Genomic DNA, 22,993 nt, shown 5'->3' on the forward strand with positions numbered 1-22,993 from the left:
TAGAGGCAGGGAGAGGACCTGAAGTAGTGATTTTGAGGCAGCAGAAGGAGGAGGACGTGCATTTCAGTGCTGGGATACAGAGCTAAGTACAGGAGCAAAGCAAGTCAGGGACTGGGACGCTTTGTGTGGGAGAGGAGCATTAGCTGGGTATTGGAAGAACTCCCAGGCATTGTCAAATCCTTAGGTAAACATAGCTTTGTGTTTGATGGGACAGCCAGTGAGGACCAATTAGCGCGTAAAAGTCACTTATTCGCTGGCTTAGGAGGCAGACAAGGATGCTTAGCAAAGAACTACCAAGGTAGTTTACTCTCTCATTTTAGCTGTGCATACAGTGGTGCCCCAGCCTAATGCATGGAGGACCCCAATACAGAGGAAAGCAGGGTTTGCCTCTGTTCCAATACAGCTGTAGAGACCTATCCAACTATTCATGTTAAGGGATGACCCCATCATTTATTAGTGCTCGCATAATCGGTGTGTACTTGTCCCACACGGGATCAGTACACGCTTGACCTGTGGAGGTGATGCAGAGGTATGGTCAGTGGTGTGTTAATCGTCATTCTTCTAAACTGATGGCCGGTGCAGGTGGGGGATGTTTATCCTGGATTCTGGTCCATTACAGTTCATGCCTGGTTCATGGCTACATGCCTGTTTTTTTGAAAGGTAAATCTTCCATGCTTTTATTGTCATTATGGGGTGTTCTCAGTCATGAAGAGCTGGCTTAGGTTGGGTCTTCAGGTCACATTGACCCTGAGGTAAAAGCTCATAGTGTTAGATAGTGTTCATTCTCCTAAGCAAGTTGTACTGCAGCTAGAGTCTTGCCTTTCACAGGCACCAGTAAAGCTTGGGAGATCTCAAGGTCAGGGTGAAGTATGGAAACGGGGAGGCAGCTAAAGTTTTCAGGGAAACTGGCACAGGTATAGGACAGTGTAGGACTGTCTGTGGTGCAAACAGGGCCTTTGTGCGCTGCCCCCCTCCTCCCCACCAACAGAACCGAAGTCCTTGTCATCTCCACAGTGGCTGCTGTCTCTTCCACTGAAGCCCTTGCGAGGACACTGGTTCCCTAGAGCCCCAGGCCCTTGTTCCCTCCTCACCGACGGCCAAAAGAGCCTTGGAGGTGTCTTACCGCTGTCCTTCACTCGGCATCACACCCCCCCACATCAAACTGCTCCCAGGAAGAGCTGTAAGCATCCCATGAAGGAAAGGATCCCCCTTCCCAGGGGGATGGGGCTCAGGGCTTGGCCATCCTGCTTGCTGAAACACATTTAGGCCTTTCACAGCCACCTCCACAATTGATCTTCTGCCTGTAACCAGTGCCTCTGACTTCCTGTTTCACCAGCCCCCAGGGACCACCTCCTTGTCTGGTCATTCCCTCCACGGTCTCTTCAGTGATGTTCCTCAGTGGAGCCTGCTAACACCCTCAGAAACTTGGAAGTCTGATGCTGACTTTTACTTCTTGAGACGCTTGTTCAATCTTTCAGGATCTGCAGTTCAGGAACTTGGCACCAGAGGGCTCATTAACATGAAAACTCCCTAACGAGCCAAGGCTCTGTGCAGTATTTTCCTTTAGGTCTTCAATTCTTATGTGGTTAATTAGAGAGATTTCAGGAGTGTAGTCAAAGTGGAAAGATTTCAATACTAAACAATAAGAAAGAATTCTTTTTTTCCTCCCACTTTTCTTTATTTTTCTGCTCATGAACTATGTGATATCAGAAATCCTCAATTCATATTGATCCTCCTAATGGAGTTTGAATGTATACAAAAATCAAGACCCTTTACGTCTGAACAATCTCTGGTCATTCTTCATCCCTACCCCCAGCCCCACCTTTTCTCTCAACCACCTGGCACTTACAGCAGCCTTGTTCAAATCTGAGCTTTCTTCACTGAAGTCTGTAGCTGCATGTTTCAGCCCGTGGGCACCAACTGCCTCCTGCTTGGAGAACGAGCTGCACACAGGCATGCAGTGATGCAATACACTCAACGGCTGTATATCAAGTCCACGTTACCTCCTCTGAAGTCCACTTCCCACAGCGGAGAGCCTTAGATGAACAAAACCCACATTTTTGTGTTAGCAGAGATCCCAGGACCCCCCAAAACACTCCCTGCCCTGCACTCTATCTGTCCATATCTGCTCTTTGCACACAGCAAGTCACACATTGAAGTCACAAGCTCCCCTGATTCACGGAGGGGGAAAAAAAGACAAAGTGAATGAAATGCTCTCTTTTGAATAGCCAAACGGGCACTAAGTCCAATGTATCTGGGACACAGGAGTGTCTTCAAGCAGACTCTGCAATACCTAGACCCACGCATTTTTCATTCCCTGCAGGGTAAAGTACCTGTGGCTCCATTGTCAGCAAAGGCAGGAATGAGAGTGATCCCCTCTAATGTTGGACACCTTGGGTGCTGTTGCCCAGGCTTCCTTTTCTACCCATATTAGGTAGTCATCCATTATGATCCAAAAACCCCCATAGCACTACGTCTAGTTGAGGCTTGACTATCTCCATTGTGGACATCCTGGAGCCTTTCTGGGTGCATGTTCCCAGTGCCTGACAGACCTTATAGTGCAGATGCCTTTCTCTTAAGCCTAGTCAGAACTTCCCATGGCCCAACTTTTTCCCATGGCTGCTCATCTTTCCACTGTGCCCACCTGGGAAGAGTCTGACTCATTCTCCTCTGCACCATCCCATAAGCTAGCTGTAGACAATGACAGTACCTCCCCTAGGCCAGCCTTGAATTTCTGACATCCTTCTCTTTGGCCCAATGCTATCGACCGGTCTTCAGCAGACTCCCCATTTCCAGCAATTGGAGAGTGTTGGTCTTGTGGGCCTAAACCTGTCTCTATAACCGCTGTGCTGATCCCCACAAGCTCCCACTCCAGCTTCACGAGATAACTAGGGATGTGAAGTCAAGGGTCACCCACCCCATTCCAGGGGTCTTCATTCCAATGAGACAGACTCTGTCCTTGTTACGGATGCACAACTAACCAAATCCAACAGGTCTTAAAACTCAGTTTTATTCTTCAGCAAAAGTTAGTCAGAAGTCCGGTAACATTTTATAAAACCACAGGTTCGATGATGTAAAGAGAATTAATACTACACGGCTGACCTAAGAATCCCCAGGATTTAAAGTGATGGCTCCAAAACGCGCGTATCACTCACCTAAAAGCGGAGGGCTCTCTCCCTCAAGGAGTTACCTCGGGCGGTGCCCCGACCCGAGGGGGAGTCCCCAACTGCTGACCTGCTGCTCCGAGGAGGACTGCCAACATGAACTCCCGCTGGACCCCATTTATACCCCTGTTGAATCTGACCTGTGGTCATTTAATTCTATTGGCTAGGAGGGTCACCTCAGTGTACCTGGTGCATCTCATTTGGCCAGTTCAAATTTCAGCCTGCAGCCTCCAGGGTTTCCTTCCCCTTCTCCCTTCCTGCAGAAGTTCTGTTTCCTGCTGGCAGGATGGGAGGGGTGGGGGGAATGTACTGCCACAAATCCCAACAGATTTGGCTTACAGGAATGTCTTCGAGTAGATTCTGCACCAGCTAGACCCATGTGACTCAACTGGCAAAGCCACCGCAACAGGGGGAAACACCATCTCCCAGGCTGAGACAGGCAGTCAAGATGCAAACATCTGCAGTGCCTGCTTGTTACTGGCCTCCAGGAAGTGTATGACCCATTTTTCATGACCATCTGAGACTGACTATCAATCCCAGTTCAGGCCCATCTCTATATCCATCCATCCATATATCCGCCCATCCCTCCCTCCCTCCCTCAACACAATAATAAAGACACCCACTGATCTCCCCTCATCCAGAAATACAGCCCTTTCATCCTGGAAAGCCATGAGTTTGGTCTACCATGATCCACCCTGGATAAATCCATGCTGGCCATGCCCAGTTGCCTTCCTCTTCATCTACCCAGAAATATCATCCAGGAGGACATGCTCAGGGACACAGTGCTCTCCAATATGAGGTCAAACAGCCTTTTGTTCCCCTGGTCATCCTCTGGCCTGTGTTGGAAGAGAGCTGTCAACTTCTTTGGAAGCCATCAGGGACTTGTCCTGATCTCCAGGATCTGTCAAAAGTGATGCAGAGTGAGCCTCGCCACAAGAATGGCTTCCTCCCTCCCCAGCCTTGGAGGATTCCCCTCTCCTCCCAGGGACTGCTCAAGGCTGACTTTCCTCAAGTAACCTCTGACTTGATCCCCACTCACTGCTGCTTGTTTTCCTCCAGGGTCCTGTCACCAGTCACAAAGGCCTGGCAGAAGTCACAGCCAAAGAAGTCATTCCGTTCCTCAGCCTTACCTGCTCCTACACTTTGGAAGTTCAGCAGCAGGCCCACATGATCCCTGTCTGTTCTTTTACTGTTAATGCACTAGCATCAGCTCATCTTGCTGCCTCCATCCTGCCCTGCATCTCTCAAGACAATGGGACTTTTGGCTTTGGCATCATCCCTACGTCCTGGGACAAGGTTTCGGCATTCTGTCTGCAGCTTTCCCTGCTTCCACCTCCTGCCTGCTGCCTTTTTGCCCTGGAGCTCAGTCAGTTCACACAAGCAGCCTTCTGAGAAGGTTGCTTCTCTGCAAGGGTATTTGGGGAGACCACTCTTGTGCTTGGAAGAGGCTCTACTGTAAGGCCTATCAGATTTCCCATGCTTCTTCACCCAACAGAGCTGCTTCCCATGGCACCGCTTGTCTCAGTCTCCTGAGTGTGTCCAAGTCTTCTCCTCTGGAGTCCCAGGTCTGTGGTCTCCTGCTGGCCTTACTCACTGCCCTTTGGTGTCTGATCCCCCACTAATTCATTGCCATGACAGCCAAGACTGACACTGAATATCATCACATCCCTAACCAGCTGTTCCTTGTTGGCCAGGATCAGGTCTAGGTGAGAATCACCCTTGGTGCCCACCTGGCAGCTGTCTGAAGAAGTTGTCCCAATAGCCAACTTCAGGCTGTTGGCACCCTGTTGCTTTGCCTTGCCAGGGAATGCCAGGGCACTTGAAGTTGTTCACCACAGGAACCTGCTCATGAACCTGGACACTTCCTGGTGTTGCTGACAAAAGACCCTTTCTGTTTCCTCTCCCTGAGCAAGCAGTTTGTGACTGCAAACACAGGGTCACTCTTGCTGACTCCTGCTCTGATCCTAAATGACAAAAGCTAGTCCAACCTGTTGTCTGTCACAGAGAGGACCCCCACAAATCCAAGCTTCCCCTTCATACAGGGAGCATAGTCCTCATCCTCCCTGCTGCTCCCTGGGCAGAGCCTGTATCCCTCCATTGCAGCAACACAGCTCAGCAATGCCCTTGATCATCCCCATTGCAGGCTGTCCTACACTGTCCTATGCCTGTGCTGGTTTGCCGGCAGACTTTGGCTACGTCCCCTTTTCCCCACCACACTTGGACCCTGGGATCTCCCAAGCCATACTGGTGCCCTTCTGTCCTTATTGGCTGTTGCTTCAAACACACAGCTGTGGTTAAGCAAGGATTGGTCAAGGCCTGTGAGTTGCCCACAACCTGTCTGCCTTCTGCCAATACCCTGATCATGCTCCTCTCTCACCCAAGCTATTACTGCCCCACACTTGCTTGAATCTTCTATTTCTCTCTGTATGCTAGCCCTGAAATACATGTCCTCCTTCTGCCACCTCAGAATCAAAACTCAACTTATTTCACTTCAGCAGGATGCCCCGCTACCCCTGCCACCACTTCCAATCTGCTACCAAAGATGTGGACTGCTGTGTTGCATATATTTATGTTTTGGAAGGTTAATGCTTCTTTTTTTTTCTTTTTTTTTAATAGATACTGATACACCTGGGGAAATCTCAAAACCACATATTGATGGATACTAGATATGGTCAGGGCTGTATGTATGGGGACACATATAAATCATCCCTGCACCTGATGTGAATTATTTCTGTGGTCAGGGAGACCCTGAGAGCTCTCCCTAATTTGAAAACATGCAGGGGAAGGAAGGGCAGCATCATTCAGGCTGGAAGGGACCTCAGGAGGTTTTTTGGAAAAAACCTCCTGCTCAAAGCAGGGCCAGACCAGATTACTCAGGGCTTTATCCAAAGACGCCTTAGTCACTTTCTGGGACAGAGTTGGCACAAACTCCCTGGGAAACAGCTTCCAGCATTTGACTATCCTCATGTTGGAAATGTATTTCTCTATATGTGTACTAACCGCCTTCTTCCAGCCCGTTGCCTCTTGTCCTTGTGTCTTGTACCATGGACACGAGCCTGACTCAGTCTTCCTGCGAACACTGCAATGCTGCTACATCTTTCACCCAAAATCTTCCTTTGTCCAGGCTGGACAAGCCCAGCTCCCTCAGCCTCTCCTCACAGGTAAAGTGTTCCTGCCTCGGATCATTATGAGGGCCCTTTGCTAAAGTGGCTCCAGCTTGCTAACATCTTTCCTATATTGGGATCTGAAATCTGGACACAGTGTTTTCTATAATCCCTTCCCTCAATCACCTGGCTGTGCTCCTGTTCGTATAGCCCAGGGTGCTCCTGTCCTTCCTTGCTTCCAAGGCACACGGCTGCATCCTATCCATCCCACTGTCCACCAAGACCTTTCCCAAAGTCCTCCTTCCAGCCAGGCAGCCCCCTGCCTGTGTCATTGCCAGAATTAGTCCCCTGCAGAGGCAGAAACTTGCATCAGTCCTTGCAGGATTTCCTGACTTTCATGCCAATGCATGCTGTCCTCTCCCTTGGAGCCTTTCCCTGAGCACAGAGGCCTGGAGACCATTTCAGTAAAGACTCAGGCACAGCAGGCATTCATTCCTTCAGCCCCACCTGTGTCTGCTGTTCTTAAATCACCTTCCCCATTCAGCAGCAGCCCTGCATTTCCCTTGTTCAGCCTTGGTCTCTCAGAAGTGACCAAAGGTCTTCTGTTTGCTTCTGAATTCCCTTGCAAACAGCATCTTCAGGTGAGCTTTTCTTTTCCTACACACACACCTCCACAACAAAGGCAATAGAAATTCATGCTTTTTACCTGCCCCCACCCCTGCCCTGCTGCAGCCTTGTCCTACATGGGGCTTTGCAGATAGCTCTGCTCCAGGGTCTTCAGAAGGACAGAAGCTGGACAGGGCTGTCTGTTCCCCCAAACCAGTCCTTGGACCACCAGGAAGATGGAGATGGCCTCAAAGCAAAACTCACCTGTAAAGTTGGGGTGACCAGCAAGTGCTGGAAATGGCCAATGAGAGACACTGGGAGTGACAAAGACCCTGAGCCATCTTCCATGTCTGTCCACACCACCAACGGCACAGACCGGCTGCCTGTCTCCTGCATCTGCATGTCTTCCATGCTTTCCACAAGCCCTGCCTCTGCACCACAAACCCCTGGTGTGAGTTGTTGCCCTGCATGGTCACACACTACAAGCTATACACTGATATTTTTCTCTCCTGGGAACTTTCCAGCCCAGCACAGCTCCCCCTAAACTCTTAACACTTCCCTTGACCTCTCTGCACCTCCCCTGCCCTCTGCCCAGCACAGCCCAGTCTGGCATGGCCCCACAGCAGTGCCCACCACAGGGTGCTGCAGAACTCTGGGCACTCATCCCACAGCCCCAGACCCTCTGAAGGGCACAGCAGCTCCTCGGGGGTGGAGAGGGATGACCGAAGGAGGTGGGGGGCATCTGTGGCACAAGGCCTGAGGAAATCCCCTTGTATGATGGAAATGCTGCAATGGAGGCCAGCTCTGTCACACAAGTGCCCACTGCCTGTCCTTGCTGGTGGCCACAGACCTGCCACACAGCAGGACTCTAACCATGCTTGAAGACCACTTAGGCCTTCCACCAACCCAAGGGTTCAGAAGGAAAGCATGGAAGTGGAAAACTCAGGAAAGACCAAGCGCTGGTGCTCCCAGGCAGTGCTGCTGTGCCAGGACTCTTTTCTTCTTCCCCTGTGCACACAGGCACTGCTCCCTGCAGCTGCAGAGAAGGTCTTGGAGGAAGGATCTCAGAAAAACAAGACACTGAGGGCCCTTTATTTTGGGTAAATACACAGAGGGTACGCCTCCTCATTTCCACAGCCTGCGGGGCACACAAAATCTGGATAGGGTGTTAATTAGAAACCAGAGGAATAAAGACATTTCATTGTGGAAAGTATTCAGATAAGAAAAACAAAGCAAAAAGAGCAATCAAAAACCACACTCAAAAGCAAAAATCACCGTAAAAAACCCACCAGAAGACAGGCTGGGCTTGTAATGAGATATGAGTCCTACGCAAAAGAGAACAGGCAGTTCATTTCTTCTCAACAGTATCCAGTGATTAGTTTTCTCAGGGCATCCTTGATCTCATGGTTTCTCATGCCGTAGATGAGGGGGTTCAAGGCTGGAGGCACCACTGAGTACAGAACTGACACCAGCAGGTCCAGGGATGGGGAAGAGATGGAGGGGGGCTTCAGGTAGGCAAACGTGGCAGTACTTACAAACAAGGAGACCACGACGAGGTGAGGGACGCTGGTGGAAAAGGCTTTGTGCCTTCCCTGCTCAGAGGGGATCCTCAGCACAGCCCTGAAGATCTGCCCATAGGACAGCACAATGAAAACAAAACACCCAAATCCAAAACAGACACCAACTACAAGTACCCCAACTTCCCTGAGGTAGGCATCTGAGCAGGTGAGCTTGAGGATCTGGGGGATTTCACAGAAGAACTGGTCCACAGCATTGCCTCGGCAGAGGGGTAGTGAAAATGTATTGGCAGTGTGCAGCACAGCATAGAGGAAAACAGTGCCCCAGACAGCTGCTGCCATGTGGACACAAGCTCTACTGCCCAGGACGGTCCCGTAGTGCAGGGGTTTGCAGATGGCAACGTAGCGGTCATAGGCCATGACAGTGAGAAGAAAATACTCTGCTGAGATCAAAAAGACAAACAGAAAGACCTGTGCAGCACATCCTGCATAGGAGATGGCCCTGGTGTCCCACAGGGAGTTGGCCATGGCTTTGGGGACAGTGGTGGAGATGGTGCCCAGGTCAAGGAGGGAGAGATTGAGGAGGAAGAAGTACATGGGTGTGTGGAGGCGGTGGTCACAGGCTATGGCAGTGATGATGAGGCCGTTGGCCAGGAGGGCAGCCAGGTAGATGGCCAGGAAGAGCCCGAAGTGCAAGAGCTGCAGTTCCCGCCTGTCTGCAAATGCCAGGAGGAGGAAGTTGGTGATGGAGCTGCTGTTGGACATCTGCTGCCTCTGGGTGTGGAGCACTGAACAGGGAGGCAAGGACAGTGACAAGTTAGGGCATTATTCTCTGACCAAAATCAAAGCCATTTGTCAAAATATATGTTCACCGCTTTTTTTCCATTTCAATGAGATCTCTGTTCAGGTCTGTGGATGGAGCTCTGGTTGGTGCTGGCTGCGTATGTCGTGAGGAGCAGGACCTCTGCCCATTGGCTGCCAAGGAGTCAGCCCTGCTCTGCAGCAGTGGGTTTCTGGGAATCATGTCTTTTGGGGGGGGGTGGGTGGGGTGTGGTGTCAGTCCTGGTGTTTGAATTGGTCACATGAAACTATTCCTGATGTAAAAGTGCTTGTCAGCATCTGCACTCCCAGGGCTAAGAAACCACAATCAAAAGAGTGTTTGAGAGAGAGGTTGGAGGGGTTAGAGCTCTCCACTATCTCACCTGGTAATTTTCTTGCATTTCAGAAACCCTCATCGTTTCTGCATCACTCGGAGAAAACAAAGTGTGTCCTGTGAGGCAAGAGGATTGCCTGTGGCTTAGTGCAGAGGGAGGGGAGCTGATCTGTCACTCTGTCTTGTTGCCAGCTACCCTAGGCTCTCACCTTTCTGAGATGGAGTGTACTCACACCCGTGTTAACCTGAAAATACTCCAGGCACTATTGAGAGCAGAGTCACCCACTGCCCAGCACCAAGTGACTCCCCCTTTCTCAAGGTCTCTGCACCCAAATTCTTGCCAAGGACACACATGGTTCGTTTCACAAACCCAGCAGCATTTCCTCAATCTTGCTGTCTCTGTGCTTCTCCATGGGGCATTCAGGTAACACCAAGATGCCATGGGACAGACGTGCATCCTGGAGGGCAGCTCACAGCTTGGAGAGACACCCAAAGAAAATAGCTAAGTGTCCTGATGATGGTATCTCAGGAAGGGAGAGTCAGCTCATTTCCTAGGGAATGACACAGGCTGCATTGCCCACAGCCCCACAGCTTGGAGGAGAGCTTGGACACCTGTAACCTTGTTCCCATGGTCACAGCTGCATGGGAGGACCCACAAGTTCAGTGTGTGGCTCTGCAGCTGAAACTCCCACCCCAGAGAAACAGACAGCCAGAACAAGATAACAATAGCAATGACAGACTAGTGGAGAATCAAGAAAAAGTGCAGTGATTGACTGGCTCAGAGAGGCAAAGGAAGAGGCAGCCAGGCACTCAGGAAAGAGTTACCCTTACCCAGCTGTACATGCCACCTCCCAGACAACAACACAGTCAGGCAGTAGTTCTCAGTCCCTGTGCTCTACTTCAGGAGGATCCTATCAGACTTACTGACCCCTCAGAGTTACAGCTCAGGAGTCTCAGTGAGCTGTTCAAGCATGACAACAGTTGTTCGATTTCTCCTGAAAATATCCCAAGAGTAGTAAACTGAAAAAACAAACTCAGGAAAGCTGCTTATGTTTATAGCAATCCTTGCTTTCACCTTGCCCTTGAAAAACGCCCTCGGAAATATCTTGGGGGTGATCTGGAGATTGTGAGCAGCCCCGATCCACACAGCACCCTCTTGTCAGCAGAAGGACCCTGCCATGACGCAAGTTTATTTTCCACCCACAGCTGCTCCCCACTCTGCTCTTTGAGCTCCCCAGGCAGGCTGAGTACTTACCCTGACCAGCGGCAGAGTCCCTGCCCCAGCACACAGCCCCCTGGCTGCAAGAACCCTGCTCAGAAGGACAGCCCTGGGCACCCCTGGCTGCACACCCACCTTCACACTCTGCAGCCATCCCCGGGTGAAGGCAGCTGACATGCCCTGTCCCTCTGAGGGTGCAGCAGGGAAGCTGTGCTCCAAAGCATGTGCTTTTTCTCTACACTGCACAAACTGTGAGAGTCCTCTTGACAGATCCTATAGGATGTGGGATTTTCCAGCTTTAGGAGATCATTCCAGGAACCACAGCTGCACTGCCCTGCAGCAAGCACTTACCCTGTTAAGGGCTGTGAAGATTTTTCTCCAAGTCAGCTCTTCTCTGTCCTCCCACCCCAGACTGCCTTTAACATCTCTCTCTGCCTCACTTCTCTCCCCTCGGTGCCTGCAGGCAGTGCCCTCAGCCCTGCTGCGCTTTGCAGAGGAGCTGCTCCTGGGCAGAGCTGTCTCTCTGCAGTGCTGCCTGCTTGCCATGAGCTCCCTCCAGCCCAGGAGCCCAGCCCAGCTCAGCAGCAGAGGACCAGCCCAAGGCAGCACTTTCTCTGCCCCCTCTGGGCTCCCTCCAGGTGTCCCTGGGGCTCCAGGGGAACCTGCTGGGAAACAGGCTGAAGCAAACACTTGTGTTGCCTTCCTCAGTTAAGGAGAATCACTTATTTCCTGAAATAAAATTCTCCTCTCAGAGACAAGGTTTTATATACATGTCACATTTTGTGGTCTTATTGTTAGACAGGATACCCAGAGAGAGGCAGGCAGGGATCTCCTTTACCCCTGCTGAGGGAAGGGATCCAGGGGTCAATGGAGGCATCTCATCCTGCATTTCTACTCATGGCATTTGAAGGAGGCTCAGCTCCCTGCCATGCACACCACAAAGCCACAGGAGGTGGGATTCCTCTTGCCTCACTTCAGGTGTGAGCAAAATGGACACCTGCAGGTGAGCTCCTTGTCTCAGCTCCCATCTGAATTAATGGAGAAGAAAGGCAGGAGTCAGGTGTTCAGAGGCAAAACCCTGGTGCCATTTGAACTGCCAGAGGTGGTCCAAGATACATGTAGGTAACAGCAAACTGTAACGCAGAAGTTCATAGAGACAGGGCAACATCTTGGGAATCCTGTATGAGCCTGGTGGGAAATTGCTTTGGCCAAGTGACAGCACAGCTTATACCCAAATAAAGGCCAAAAGAACCTTTTCCTACTCCTTATCTTCATGGCAGTTAATACAGGTATTCCTATGAACGACTGCAGTCATGTACCATAGTGACAGCTGGGTCTCTCTCTTTTCCATCAGCTGAATTTACTATACCTCCACTGACTGTAAAGGCATATGTCCCAGGTTCGTCCCCACACTGCCTAACAGAATTCAGGGCAGGTCCTCTGTTTAATGTCCAACTCCAGGGCCACAGAGTTACTCGAGATGCCAAGGCTGCAGGGACCTCACAGGAGCTGCAGGAAAGCAATTCCCATTCAGGGTGGGTGCGTCCTAGACGTCCCAGACGGCATCACAGAGAGTGCGGTTTGGTGCCTGTTTGCCATACACTAAAGCCATCAGTCAGAGGCATCAGTCATCAGATGCCATCAGAGAGGCAAGGTCTGCTCCTTCTTCGCCCAAGAGCTGCAGGCATTGCATGAACAGGAAGCATGTCACACATGCTTGCACCACAGACAGTCCTACACTGTCCTATGCCTGTGCCAGTTTCCATGCAGACTTTAGCTTCCTCCCCCCGTTTCCCCACCTCACCCTGACCTTGGGATCTCCCAAGCTTTACTGATGCCTGTGAAAGGCTAGACGCTAGCTGCAGTACAACTTGCTTAGGAGAATGAACATGATCTGACACTATGAGCTTTTACCTCAGGGTCAATGTGACCTGAAGACCCAACCTAAGTCAGCTTTTCATGACTGAGAACACCCCATAATGACAATAAATGCATGGAAGATATACCTTTCTAAAAACCAGGCATATAGCCATGAACCATGCATGAACCGTAATCGACCAGAATCCAGGATAAGCATCCTCCACCTGCACCGGCCATCAGTTTAGAACAATGATGATGAACACACCACTGACCATACCTCTGCATCACCTGCACAGGTCCAGCGTGTACTGATCCCGTGTGGGACAAGTACACACCGATTACGCGAGCACTAATAAATGATGGGGTCATCCCTTAACATGAATAATTAGATTGGTCTCTACAGCTGTATTGGAACAGAGGCAAACCCTGCTTTCCTCTGTATTGGGGTCCTCCATGCATTAGGCTAGGGCACAGCTAAAATGAGAGAATAAATTACCTTGGTAATTCTCTGCTAAGCATCCTTGTCTGCCTCCTAAGCCAGCAAATAAGTGACTTTTATGCGCTAATTGGTCCTCACTGGCTGTCCCATCAAACACAAAGCTATGGTTACCTGAGGATTTGACAATGCCTGGGAGTTCCCCACAACCTGTCTGACTTCTTCCAATACCCAGCTAATGCTCCTCTGGCACCCAAAGCATCCCAGTCCCTGACTTGCTTTGCTCCTGTACTTAGCTCTGTATCCCAGCACTGAAATGCACGTCCTCCTCCTTCTGCTGCCTCAAAATCACTACTTCAGGTCCTCTCCCTGCCTCTACCACACTCGCTGCTATGCACACACCGCTCTCTCCCTGCACTGCCATGGGTCTCACAAATCCAGACTTCCCGCCTCCCCTGCAGTTATGGCACGGCAAGAGGGTTCTGCCTTTTCCAGGATCACGGATGTTTCTTGTGGTCCGTCCAAGTCTGGGGAGTGAAGGAGAGGAAGAGAGCAAGGTCAGCTCATGAGGCATGACTGAGCACAGCCACCCCTAGCAGCAGGCATTCCCTATCTGCCAGGTAGAGGCATGCACACAAGATGGAAACATCTCCATTATCCTTGACGTGCACAAGAGGGGCATTGCTTCCTGCCATCTTCCCAGGACAAACCTCCTCCTCTTCCTCCGCTCACACAGATCAACTGCTTTCCATTTCTGGGCTCAGACATGGTTGTAAGGATTTGCTAAAGCCATCAGCCATCACCTTGTTTCTGACTGACATGCCCTGAGTCTCTCTCCCAGGCGCACACATGGCCAGTCACCGCTGCTCGGGGCCCCACTCGCTCTTCAGAAGAAGCTGGGCAGAGCTGCCCATTTTCCCCATTGCAGGCACTGAGCCCAGCTGGAGGATAGAGATAGCCTCACAGCCAGACTTAGCATAAACTGGGTGAACAGCCAGTGCTAGAAATGGCTGGTGAGGGAGGCTGGGGGGGGGACAAAGGCCATGGGCCACCTTCCCAGTCCATCCATGACACCAAGGGCACAGACAGGCCTCCTCTCTCCTGCACCTGCATGTCTCAGCCCCCATCCAGGAGCCCTGTCTCTGCACCACAAACCCCCTGATGCGAGGCCTCACCCTGCACGGTTACGCAGTACAAGCTTTACACAGGTGTTTTTCCCTCCCAGGAACCTTCCAGCTCAGCCCAGCTCCCTCCAAGACCTCCCACATCCCTTGCCCTCTCTCCATACTGAGACGGGGAGCCAAAAGAACCTTAGTAGATATAGTAGATATATGGATCTAGATAGGAACTGTTTAATAATTCTCTAGCTTGTAATGAAGTTAAAGAAATTTCAGTAGAGGTACACATGGCCCAAGGGATGAGAGGTGATGTTTAATGTTTGCATTGTTGAGGCTGGCTGGGACAGGAGATAGTCCCTGATAAGAAGCAGAAGTCGACCCCAAGAACCAGCCAAGACCGGCCTTGTGATTTGGATAAATGCCAAGGAGTGACTGAGTCTGCGCAGGGACAGAAGGTTAAGAGTTCACCGTGAAGAAGACATACAGCCTTCATCTTCACGACCCCTGACGACCACCACAAGGAGGCACTGCGCAGGCGTAGTCGGGAAGAACTTAGGGAAATGACTTCTTGGAACTAATTTTAATATGAAGCGGGGATAGGTCATGCCAATGTATAGGCGTATTGCAAAACTCTATGTATATGTAACACTTGACTGTATAAATTTAAAGCGAACTGCCGAGTCAGGGGCGCGCGACTTTGGTGCTACTACCCCCCTTGCTGACCAGCGCTGAATGAACATACCTACTTTACAATCTCACTGATTGTGGAGTCTGTTTCGACATGTCAGTTTTGGCGAGCCAGCCAGGGGACTCTCTGCTCGGCTGCAGGACCGACTGCGGAGCAGACGCCCCTCGGCGCGCCCCGAGCACTTTCCTCGGAGGAGCCTCTGGTGCCAGCCGCTCACCACGGGAGCAGACAACAACCTCCTGAAGCCGTGGACCAAACGGCATGTGTCACAGAGGGAGCCTGTAAAAAGTACGGGCCAGGGCAGCTGGTAAATCACGCAGAGATGTCTGGCATGCAGCGTAGTCCCCATATGGGAGGAGGGTACCCTATATGGTAAAAAGGGGGGATTTGCTGACCGATAGAGCTGCCGCTAGCAATCCTGGGGGTAGGTCGAGCAAATCCGGGGTGACTGCTGTATCCCAGTATCGGGAGCCAGGACAGACCTGTCAATGACTGGTATATAAGAGGCAGGAGAAGGGTAAGTGCACCCCTTCACAATTGCGCTTGGTGCATTTTGGGGGTAAGTGGACCCCCTCGCAATTGCGCTTGGTACATTTTTGCAGCTGCTGAAGGTTGTCAACTGGAGCAATGATTGTATGATGTGAATGTTTGGAAATTTTATGTTAAAGATTTTGTGTGGCTGTGTGGAAATGATATGTTGAAATTTATAGGTGTATGTATGTTTGTTAATGTGTGAATGTCTTTACGTATTGATAGGGGTGATTCCCTGCTTTGTATGTGGGCTTGCAACTGGACTATATAACAATGGGCATCCGGCTTGGGTTTTGTTGAAGTGTAAATCTCGTGGGAGAAGGTGGTACTGTACATCCAGCAGACGGAAACCAGACTAGATAGGCCTACCCGGAGGGTCAGGTAGGAAGGGCGGGTCTAACGAAGCACGCCCATAGGGACAGCTGGTGGACTCCGGCACATCACAAAGGGTTCCAGTAAAACACGGGAGTACCGGTGGGTATACCGATACTACCGCGGAGTACCGGTGGGGGTACCGGTACTAGACCCGAAGTACCGGTGGGGGCATCGGAACTACCCCAGAACGTCGGGTAGGGATACCGGGCCTACCCCGGAGGGCCGGGTAGGGAGGCTGGATCTAACCCCGCGCGACCATAGGGAAAGCAGGTGTACCCCTGAGCACCAGTAGGGGTTCCGGTACTACACTGGAGTACAGGTGATGGTACCGGTACAACCCCGGAGTACCGTCGGGGGTAGCGGTACTACCCCGGAGTCTCAAGAGGAGACGCCAGGCCTACCCCGGAGCACCAGGTAGGGATACCGGGCCGACCACGGAGGGTCAGGTAGGGAGGACGGGTCTAACCCTGCGCGCCCGTAGGGACAGCTGGTGGACTCCGGCGCATCACAAAGGGTTTCGGTACAACCGCAGAGTACCGGTGGGGGCACGGAAACTACCCTGGAACGTCGGGTAGGGATACCGGCCCTAACGCGGAGGGTCAAATAGGATGGGTGGTGTCATGGTTTAACCCCAGCCAGCAACTAAGCACCACGCAGCCGCTCACTCACTCCCCCCCCATCCAGTGGGATGGGGGAGAAAATCAGGAAAAGAAGTAAAACTCATTGGTTGAGATAAGAACGATTTAATAGAACAGAAAAGAAGAAACTAATAATGATAATGATAACACTAATAAAATGACAACAGTAGTAATAAAGGATTGGAATGTACAAATGATGCGCAGGGCAATTGCTCACCACCCGCCGACCGACACCCAGCCAGTCCCTGCCCCCCACTTCCCAGTTCCTAAACTAGATGGGACGTCCCATGGTATGGAATACACTGTTGGCCAGTTTGGGTCAGGTGCCCTGGCTGGGCATGAGAAGCTGAAAAATCCTTGACTTTAGTCTAAACACTACTGAGCAACAACTGAAAACATCAGTGTTATCAACATTCTTCACATACTGAACTCAAAACATAGCACTGTACCAGCTACTAGGAAGACAGCTAACTACATCCCAGCTGAAACCAGGACAGTATCCACCCCTTATTCTATAGCATTGATGTCATGCTCAGTTCCCATACCTTTAGTTACATTCTCATCAATCATCACCACCTTTCCATCCCTTTGAGACATATGAACAATTTTATTTATATATATATATATATATATATATATATATATAAAAGTATACACACACAGAGATATCAGTTCTTTAGTTCATGGGTTATGTTGATAAAATGTTTGTTGAGTTCATTTAGTTTCTGACTCTGGGCTCCATCTGTCATACCAGTCTGTCTGGGCAGCAGGGATGGTGCAAAGTCCTCTCAGTCGGTAGAGCAGAATTGGGCTTCAGTGCGGTGTGACGAGCAGATGACATTTGACGCAGCAGGAGGATGGTGTGCACCGTTGGATTGTTGCATGCTGGAGTCAGTTCTGGTTCCACCTCTACTGCACTTTGCTCAGTTTTATCATAGTTCTTTCTTGCTCGATCCAAGTGATTCTTACTATAGTACTATGGATATAGCATATAACAATTATAGTAATGATAACATACAGTAGCAGGGTTAGTTAGCAACTAAAGTCATACAGTTTAATTCTGGCTATTTTCACCTAAAATCAAATTCCCTTGAGGCACACATCGGACTTCTCCATCTTTTTGCATCACCCACCAAGTGCACCCAGGCCCTTGAGCAAAAACAATCCCACGAATGGGTTTACCTTTGCCTGAGGCAGGAGTAACCCAGACTGTTTTCCCTAACATGTTTTTCATGTGCACTACAGGGACTTTATCCCCTTCTACAGTACGTAGAAGTTCTGACTGGGCAGGGCCACCCCGATTGGCAGATCCTCTGGTGTTGACTAACCAGGTGGCTTTGGCTAAATGTGTATCCCAATGTTTGAAAGTTCTGCCCCCCCCATTGCTCTCAATGTAGTCTTTAACAGTCCATTGTATCGCTCAATTTTCCCAGAGGCTGGTGCATGACAGGGGATATGATACACCCACTCAATGCTGTGCTCTTTGGCCCAGGTGTCTATGAGGTTGTTTTGGAAATGAGTCCGTTGTCTGACTCAGTTCTTTCTGGGGTGCCATGTTGCCACAAGACCTGCTTCTCAAGGCCCAGGATAGTGTTCCGGGCAGTGGCATGGGGTACAGAATATGTTTCCAGCCATCCGGTGGTTGCTTCCACCATTGTAAGCACATAGCGCTTGCCTTGGCGAGTTTGTGGGAGTGTGATATAGTCAATCTGCCAGGCTTCCCCAAATTTATATTTCAGCCATCGCCCTCCATACCACAGCGGCTTTAACCGCTTGGCTTGCTTAACTGCAGCACATGTTTCACATTCATGGATAACCTGTGCGATAGTGTCCATGGTCAGGTCCACCCCTCGATCTCGAGCCCATCTATATGTTGCATCTCTTCCCTGATGGCCTGAAGTATCATGGGCCCACCGAGCCATAAATAGCTCACCCTTATGTTGCCAGTCCAGGTCCACCTGAGCCACTTCAATCTTGCCAGCCTGATCCACCTGTTGGTTTTTTTGATGTTCTTCAGTGGCCCGACCCTTGGGTACGTGAGCATCTACATGACGTACTTTTACAACCAGATTCTCTAGCCGGGACGCAATATCTTGCCACAGTGCGGCAGCCCAAATGGGTTTACCTCTGCGCTGCCAGTTGCTCTGCTTCCATTGCTGTAACCACCCCCACAGGGCATTTGCCACCATCCATGAGTCAGTATAGAGATAGAGCACTGGCCACTTTTCTCTTTCAGCAATATCTAACGCTAGCTGGATGGCTTTCACCTCTGCAAACTGACTCGATTCACCCTCTCCTTCAGCAGTTTCTGCAACTTGTCGTGTAGGACTCCATACAGCAGCCTTCCACCTTTGATGCTTTCCCACAATGCGACAGGACCCATCAGTGAACAGGGCATATTGCCTCTCATTCTCTGGCAGTTTATTATACAGCGGGGCTTCTTCAGCACGTGCCACCTCCTCCTCTGGCGACATTCCAAAATCTTTGCCTTCTGGCCAGTCCGTGATCATTTCTAAAATTCCTGGGCGACTGGGGTTTCCTATGCGAGCCCGTTGTGTGATCAGTGCGATCCACTTACTCCATGTGGCGTCAGTCGCGTGATGTGTAGAGGAGACCCTCCCTTTGAACATCCAGCCCAGCACTGGCAGTCGGGGTGCTAAGAGGAGCTGTGTCTCAGTACCAACCACTTCTGAGGCGGCTCGAACTCCTTCATACGCTGCCAATATCTCTTTTTCAGTTGGAGTATAGCGAGCCTCGGATCCTCGATATCCTCGACTCCAAAACCCCAGGGGTCGGCCTCGGGTCTCCCCAGGTGCTTTCTGCCAGAGGCTCCAGGTAGGGCCATTCTCCCCAGCTGCAGTATAGAGCACATTTTTAACATCTTGTCCTGTTGTAAGAGACTGTGTTGGTTTGCTGACACGACATCGCTGCTGCCTCGACATCCTGTTGCTGCAGGGGGGGTACGCACACGATGTCCCCGAAGAAAGCCACCGCATCCGTGACTGCCGAGCTGTGCCTGCCCACAAGTAAAGGTGAGAAACCACCAGGAGCACCTGGGCATGTGCCCATGGAAGAACAGGGGGTGGCACACAGAACAATGAGTTCCGGAGAAATGGGTGGACTTTTCTGAGAAATCATGGGGACTGGAACAATAAAAAAGAACTGCGTACTCCCCTCCGGCGCGCGAGTGAAAAAAAACCTGGACGCTGGAGGACACCAAAAAGGACGGTAACATCTGGGAAGGCACTGGACTGTGAGCTGAGGGACCCGACCCCCCGTCACCGGCGTCGGAAGCGACTCAGCGGGACATTGCTGGCTTCGTGGTGGTGGTAACTAGTCTTGCTACCTCTTCTCTGTTCTCTTGCTTAGGTCTGCCTCTTTTCCTTTTTCCTCACTTTGTTCTATCGCAGTTATTGGTTGGTGTAGGAAAATAAAAGTTGTAAAGTTGTACAGCATTTGACCTCGTTTGTGTCTTAATCTCGCTCTCGGGATCATTTAACAACCCTCCCCGATATTGGGTCGGGACAGGGTCCCACAGTGTTTTTTGGGGGGAAGGCTTGTGCAGTCTTGAAGCACACGCAGGCAGGAAAAATTCTTATGTCAGGTGCAAGCACCAAAGCTCTGACACCACATCGACCCGTTATCTGACCATGGTTCAAAAGAGGCATTTTTACCTCACCGCATGCCTTGATTGGGTGGCAAGAGGAGCCTCCCCTCCTGGTGCACCCAGAAGCGTGTCAGCAAAGGAAACACCCCACCATTACGTACAGGGAGGCTGCCACTGTTGACAGCCTCATTCCCCACATGTTTTTGTACTGCATTGTGGTTGGGTGGCAGCCATTTTTTGACACCATCATACCCACATGTTCTCATGCAGTCCTCTGATTGGCTGCCTGCCTGCTTTGGACAAGGAAGTGCTCAGGTATCAAAATATATACCTGTACTACAATATATACAGTTTTGGTTTTATATATGTATATATAAGTGACTGTACAAATATGTATAAATATTTTTTAATGTATTTATGAATAGATACTCTATTTTAAATATATCTACCCCCCATACACATATATACGTGCATACGTTTATATGTATATGTATTTGTATATATATAAACATGTATAAATCCAGAGAAATTAAATATATATAGCCATTATAACATAGGTATAAAATGGATAAAACCTTTAATAAGAGCTAATGGAATGAACAATTAGAGTTTAACTGTGAACAGAAAGAAAAGTACAAGGGTGGGTCGAGGTCCCCCACTTTACCAGGCTGCAGAAGAAGTCCAGACATGTCTGGGTTGGGGGGAACTTCAAGAGGGTGGGGAGGACACAGACAAGGCGGGACATGCCCGAGGGCTATGGCCCCCTCCTAGGAGGTCACCAAGGAGCCCTCAGTGCAAGTCCTGTTAACATACAAAGAAGAGCCCAATCCCATGAACCGGCCTAGGAGGCCCCCACATCCCAGCCCAGCCCAGCAGGATGGCCATGCAGGGTTGCTGGGGAAGACTCTGAGCTTTCCTCGGTGCTGCAAGGCACAGGCAACACCATCTGCAAACATGGAAAAGCAGGGCAAAATGCCAGCTTCAGAAGAATACGTGCATGGGGACAATATGGAAAAGTCCCAAAGAGGATCTCAAAAAAGATGATGTGGATGAGAGGAGCTAGCCAGTGACCCCAGGAACTGCAAAGTGGCTTTTGAGGTTCCAGGCAGAGAGGGAGGGTGGTAGTGGGGAACTCCCTTTCCCCATGGGGTTGTGGGGGATCTCACAGCTACCTGTAAGACCACTGTGGGGTACAGACTGGTGCTATACACATTTCCTTGTCCTTCGGTTGACAACCTGATTGAATGTTTCAAACAGCTCTGTCTGATAGAGAAGGGAGAGGTCAAGAGCGTGCTGGCACTTGTCCAGGTCCACCTGAGCCACACCAGCCAAATCCAGTAGGCTGTGTGTACGTCCTGTCAAAGGATGGGGAAGGGGGTGGTGACGGTGGATGTAAATGTATTGAATCCTGTAGGACCTGAGCAGGATGTAAATGGGAGGGAATAAGGTGTGAAAATTGTGCTGGGTCTGGCTGGGATGGCGTTATTTTCTTGTTAGCAGACCCTATGGTGCTGAGCTTTGCCTTGGTGGTCAAAAGAGTGTTGACCGATAACACACTGACATTGTAGCTACTGCTGAGCAGTGCTTGCACAGCATCAAGGCCTTCTCTGTTCCTCACTTTGCCCCGACAGCGAGGAGAATGGGGGTGGCAAGAGGCGGGGAGGGGACAAAGTCAGGACAGCTGACCCCAATGGACCAAAGGGATATTCCACACCATATGACGTCATAGTCAGCAATAGAACTAGGGGAGTGCTGGGCGTTCTTCAAAGTAGAAGAGGTAATCCACTTATGAAACTGTCTTTATCTCAACTCATGAGATTTTTTTTCTCGCTTTTGTCCTTCCCCATCCTACTGGTGAGCAAGTGACTGGGTGGAGGCTGCCACATGGGGTCACCCCACCAGACAAGCACACAGAAAATAGGCTGGTATGTGCTTGTGAGGTCATTGGTGCCTGAATAGATCATACGATGGGAGCTGGCACAAGGCTTGTGTAAGTGGTTGTGAGATTACTGATACCTGACAGGGAAAGATTACTGAGTAGCTGATAGGCCAAGAGTAGGGGTGTGGCTTGTGTCAGAGCTTGTGAGGTCACTCGTGCCTTTGCATCTCACAGGCAAGCAGATAGCAAGTAGGTGGATATTTGGTGGCCAGCTCACTGGTGCCTGAGTAGCTGATAGGCAAGAGGGAGACATGTGGCTTGGGTATGTACTTGTGTTGTGACTCTGGGCTGAAGAGCTGATAGGCCAGGACCAAGTGCATGGCCCTTATAGGTTCTTGTAAGGTCACCGGAGACAGAGTACTGCACCAGCAAGTACCTGGCAAATGGGTGTACACGTACATGGGAGGTCACTGGTGCCTGAGTAGCTGATAGAGCAGGAGCTGGCCCATGGCTTGTGTCTGTGCTTAGGAGGTCACTCATGCCTGAGTAGCTCATAGGCCTGGAGTAAGCCAATGGCAGGTGTAGGTGCTGCTGTTGTCACTGCTGCCTGAGTAGCTGATAGGGCAGGAGCAGGCCCCTAGTTTGTGTTGGTTGTTTTGAGGTCATTGGTGTCTGAATAGCTGATGGGCCAGGAACAGGCCCATGTCAGATGCAGATACTATGACGTCACCTGTGGCTGAGTAGCTGGTAGGCTAGGAGTAGGCACATGGCTGTGTATGGATGAACTTGTGATGTCACTGGTGCCTGGAGAGCTGATAGGCCAGGAGCTGGCACGTAGCTTGGGTAGGTGCTTCGGTGTCACCAAAATAGTATTCAGACCACGACCAAACACGGCTTTTTGGAAGAACCATCGTTAGCAGAAGTCCATACACCACGCACACAGTTGTGGCACTGTAACTCAGGCACACGCAGTGGTGGCAGTAGGAGGGGTGTGAGGTCACTGTCAGTATAAATCATGAGCACACAGCGGTGGCCATGGGAGGATGGCAGTGTTCACGTCACCCATAGCACCCCAAGGCTGTGGGGCTCGGTGCAGGG

The 22,993-nt window shown here is 50.7% G+C and overlaps 1 protein-coding gene across 1 annotated transcript; it reads right to left on the bottom strand.

Annotated features, from left to right (window-relative positions):
* Window positions 1-8,232: 8,232 nt before the first annotated feature.
* LOC138683031 (olfactory receptor 14C36-like) lies at window positions 8,233-9,156 on the bottom strand. The gene has a single exon (XM_069774553.1). The coding sequence runs from the start codon at window positions 9,154-9,156 to the stop codon at window positions 8,233-8,235; it is 924 nt and encodes a 307-aa protein (XP_069630654.1).
* Window positions 9,157-22,993: the final 13,837 nt, after the last annotated feature.

This window comes from Haliaeetus albicilla, chromosome 30 (genome assembly GCF_947461875.1).
Source record: "Haliaeetus albicilla chromosome 30, bHalAlb1.1, whole genome shotgun sequence".
Classification (NCBI taxonomy): domain Eukaryota; kingdom Metazoa; phylum Chordata; class Aves; order Accipitriformes; family Accipitridae; genus Haliaeetus; species Haliaeetus albicilla.

Bases quoted from the DNA above. Each gene is read 5' to 3' on its own strand.
- LOC138683031 (XM_069774553.1), bottom strand. From the start codon at position 9,156: ATGTCCAACAGCAGCTCCATCACCAACTTCCTCCTCCTGGCATTTGCA.